This window comes from Phoenix dactylifera, chromosome 1 (genome assembly GCF_009389715.1).
Source record: "Phoenix dactylifera cultivar Barhee BC4 chromosome 1, palm_55x_up_171113_PBpolish2nd_filt_p, whole genome shotgun sequence".
Taxonomy (NCBI): Eukaryota; Viridiplantae; Streptophyta; class Magnoliopsida; order Arecales; family Arecaceae; genus Phoenix; species Phoenix dactylifera.
The window spans coordinates 10,599,785-10,603,747 of NC_052392.1; the positions used below are offsets into that span (position 1 = coordinate 10,599,785).

The window sequence follows — 3,963 nt, forward strand, 5'->3', positions numbered from 1 at the left end:
AGCTATAGGACTCAACTCAGCGCGAATATAAGCTTTAGCTTTCATTTCCCAAAGGACAAATTTTCAAAGTTAAGGAAAATTATCAAAACAACTATGTATTTAGGACATACCAGATACATCTTAAGAGAACTCGTGGCTTTTGACATGACAAGATAGAGGCCGAGGAATAGTTTCATTAGTTTCGGAGATTATGCTTATTAAGTCAGAGTCTATCATAGCCATTAGCTAGATATCGTTCATTTTCTTTTCCCTTTTTGAAGTCCTGACCTGATGCCTTTTTCGAAAGCTAGGACTAATTGTTAGGATGAGGGACCTAATTTTTCTACTCTATTAGAAGCACGCACCATCTTCCCCCATGGCCTATCTTTTAATATTTGCTGAAAAGAAATATGTGTTAACTTTTACTTCCCTCTCACAAATAAGTTTTTAATTACAGTGTAATAACAACCTATATAAGTCCAGATCTTCTTTCTCCCCATTCCTACCTCCCTATTGGCTTTTATTTTTTAGTTTCTTTTCTCCTGTTTCCCTCATCTTCTTGGCTCGACCATGATCTATATCAAAACTTAAACAGGTCGCCAACATCACTGTAACAGATCCTCAGCAGATATAAAAGGACCATCATCCAGTCCACGAAGGGGTGGCCTGGTACTGAAGCCTTTTCAGTTCTCTCTTGGATCCCCACAGCCAGAAACTCCTATATTCTTCAAATCATCCTTAAACTCCCTCTGAATTGAATCTATCAGTGCTCTTTTTATCCTGAATAGCTGCTGTTGGACCTAGGAAACCCTAAATCCCAAGTCCTAAATCACCAACTCACCAGTTTTGGCATGAAAACCATTGTCCCATATTTTCATCCATATGATGCAGAACCAGCAACTTGATCTTAAATCTAGGATACTTATCCATTGGTAGCTTTACCCACACCAGGAGGCATTCAAATTTCTAAGGATTCAAATTTTTTCTTGTGACCACTGCCATGGCTCTTGTGATGGCATCCAAGGTTCTTTCTTGGTGATTGGTGGAAGTCTTCTAAGGATAGAGCAGTGCCTAGGGCTTTCAATTGAACATCTTGTAGTTAGATTACTAGTCCAGTTGCTTAGTTTAACTATATAGTTTCAGCTCTTCATTGAATTTTTTTATCATTAAATACAAAATTAGGTGCTCAAGGACAGCATCAAAGTGCACACTTACACAGCTAAAACAAAATGAACTTATGGTGGACTCATGCATGGTTGGCACATTTATGCAAGAAAATAATTTATAAAGTTTCCGTATAAACTTCAGAATATATATCTTAAAAAGAAAGAGAAAGAGAGATAGAGAACCAAAAAAGGAAAAAAAAAAGAAACCACAAATAGAAGAAGCTTGAACCCCCTCTATTCTAAGCAGCATGACAATTAAATGCGCTAGAACAATATCTATACAGTAAATTTAGTAGTACCTCAATATTCAGCACACAAAGAAGGACAAACTTGATAAGGCAATTGGTATACAAAAGTTCTTCATAACCCTTCCTATGTAAAACAATGTATCAAACACCATACAAAAGGACTAAGAAGCCAGTAAAACAGAATGAAACAGTATAATCGAACAATAAGCTACCATCGATCACATGCTTCCTTGTTAGTTCCTCCCAAGCGGGAGTGACCTGCAAGAATAAGTCTCCTTAAAATCAGATTTCTTCGATGACGTGAAGATAGATGCATAAACTTCCTTTGTAGCATGAGCTGGCATCATATCCACTGCCTTGAATCTTTTGCCACCCCCATCCTTCTTCCCATTCTCCAAAACACCACCTTTCTCGTCATTGGCATGCTTTGTACCACTCAGGTATGCACCCAACTTCTTTTCCTTCCTCCCCTTCAGCCGGCCTCTCTCCTCCTCCATCCTCTCCCTCAGTACTGCGACTTCCTTGGCGCTTCCATTTATCACAATCTTATCCGCTTCCAAAAACTCTTTATGGCAAACCAGGCAAGCCGAAGACTTGACCTCTTTCAACGCCTTGACACTCAGAACATGGCCGCATCCACTAATCACCAAGAACTTGTATTTCCCATTGAACTCTTGACCAGTGATCGGGCACTGGAACTTAGTCTCGGAATCCGCAGCGCCGAGGATCGGGGAGAGATGGATCGGGATCATATCCTTCAATCCCCGGATGTGGCCGAACTCCTTGGGAAGCTTCTTGTAGAGAAGGGCCTCCACGAGGGGTTCCTTGTTGAAGAGGTTGCCGAGCCGGTCAATCACGCATGGGGGAGCGAGGGGCTCAGCGGATAGGGCGCAGGCGGTCCACTTGGAGAGCCGGGTCTCGTTTGGATCCACCTTGTCGGGCTTCTTCGTGGCGTACATGTTGAGGTAGCAGTCGCGGGACTCGGCGCCGGTGGCGCCGCCGTCGCCACCGCCGCCGCGAAGACGGAGGCGAAGGGTGAGGGTAGAGGAACCGGGGATGCCAGCGTCAGCGAGGGAGGAGGAGTCGACAAGGGGCTTGCCGTTGAGAGAGAAGTAAAGGGAATCGAAGTTTAGGGTTTGCGAGAGGAAGGATTGAGGGACAAAGGAAAGCTTGAGGCGGCGGAGGGTGAGATCGGAGGCTAGGGTTAGGGCTCGGGAAGGGAGGCCGAGGTCGGGGGATCGGACGAAAACCCGGAGCTTCTTCTGGGATTCCATCTCTAGAGTTCTCTTCTTTCCCCTCCCGATCGGTGGAGCGAGTTCTCAGAAGGAGAGGAGGAGGTATTTATAGCAGGGATCTCAGAGACGGAAAACCACCCGCACCGCCGCAGCAAGAGAGGCCGTCGTTGCAGGTTATATAAAAGTTTCTTCTCCATTTTGATAATTATACGCAACTTTTTTTTTGTGAGCTCTTTTCTGAAGGGCAGATTCGAACCGAATAGGTATACGCCTTAAAAAAAGGAATAGCCATATAAAATCGGCAATTGCTGCATAATGAATCGCCGAGTTAAGTATAGACTGACCGGCTTTATTATTGGCTAATTAAATGCTCGCGTGCCGGAGGTTTTACATGGCATTTTATTTTCTAATTTTGCTAACCTCATCCATACCCTCGCACTTCAAGCTATCATACGATATAGGTTGTACGATATTTATAACGGCTGGAAAATCGATAGCTATATAGCAGTGCTACATAAGTTGTTGCGCCATCAATCTCCCGCTTGATCGTCCATAAAGAGAAGCAGGTCGCGTAGAAGGGTTTCGAGTATCTCTCACATTCTTAGATTTCTTCTCGAGGGACATTGCTCCATTACCCTCCCTTCGAGCACTATCCCCATATCTCCTCTCTTTTGTTTATATTCTCCTCTCGAACAGTAGGCGAGGGATTTCTACAAGTTCTGCCATTCTGCAAGATTGTTCTTCCAGATAGGTAAAAACCGTGATCTTGTGCTTCTCTCTTTTTCTTCCTTCTTTTCTTGCTCTCTTGCTATTGTTCTTGATTTCTTTATTGTTTTTTATTTATAAGAGGAGATTGTGATGATTCTCTCACGAGGGTTTGGCTACATTGCCAAAAAGAAAGCAGCTATATATTTCTAAGGGTTAGCAATCTTTGTTAACCAAGTCCCATTAGGAGACTAAAGGTAGCCCACATGCTATGTGTTTTAAACTTATTATATATTATATATATTATCTTTATTTTAAATTTTAAAATATTATGGACAAGATGATGAGAATTTTACTCAATCAAAGAACTATCCACTCTTGATAGAGTGGGCAGTTACCACTTCCTTGATGGTAGGAAGTGGGTTAATGTATGTGGGCAAAGATCTTCGTTCTGATAAAAAGGAACATGTGAACACCATCAAAAGAGAGAGAGAGAAATAGAATCTTCCGAGGAAACACAGATAAAGCCAAAAATCTTGTCCAAAGTTCTCCTTTGAACAATCATGGCTGGAGGTACGTCTTTCACATCACGCTTCCGTAAAATTCTTTAATTCTCCTAGTTTGCTTACA

At 42.5% G+C, this 3,963-nt stretch overlaps 1 protein-coding gene across 1 annotated transcript; it reads right to left on the reverse strand.

Moving 5' to 3' along the window:
• Positions 1–1,368: 1,368 nt before the first annotated feature.
• Positions 1,369–2,808, reverse strand: LOC103714229 (replication termination factor 2-like). Its single transcript, XM_008801410.4, has one exon. It carries the CDS (start codon positions 2,665–2,667, stop codon positions 1,627–1,629), a length of 1,041 nt encoding a protein of 346 aa, XP_008799632.2. The 5' UTR covers positions 2,668–2,808; the 3' UTR covers positions 1,369–1,626.
• Positions 2,809–3,963: the final 1,155 nt, after the last annotated feature.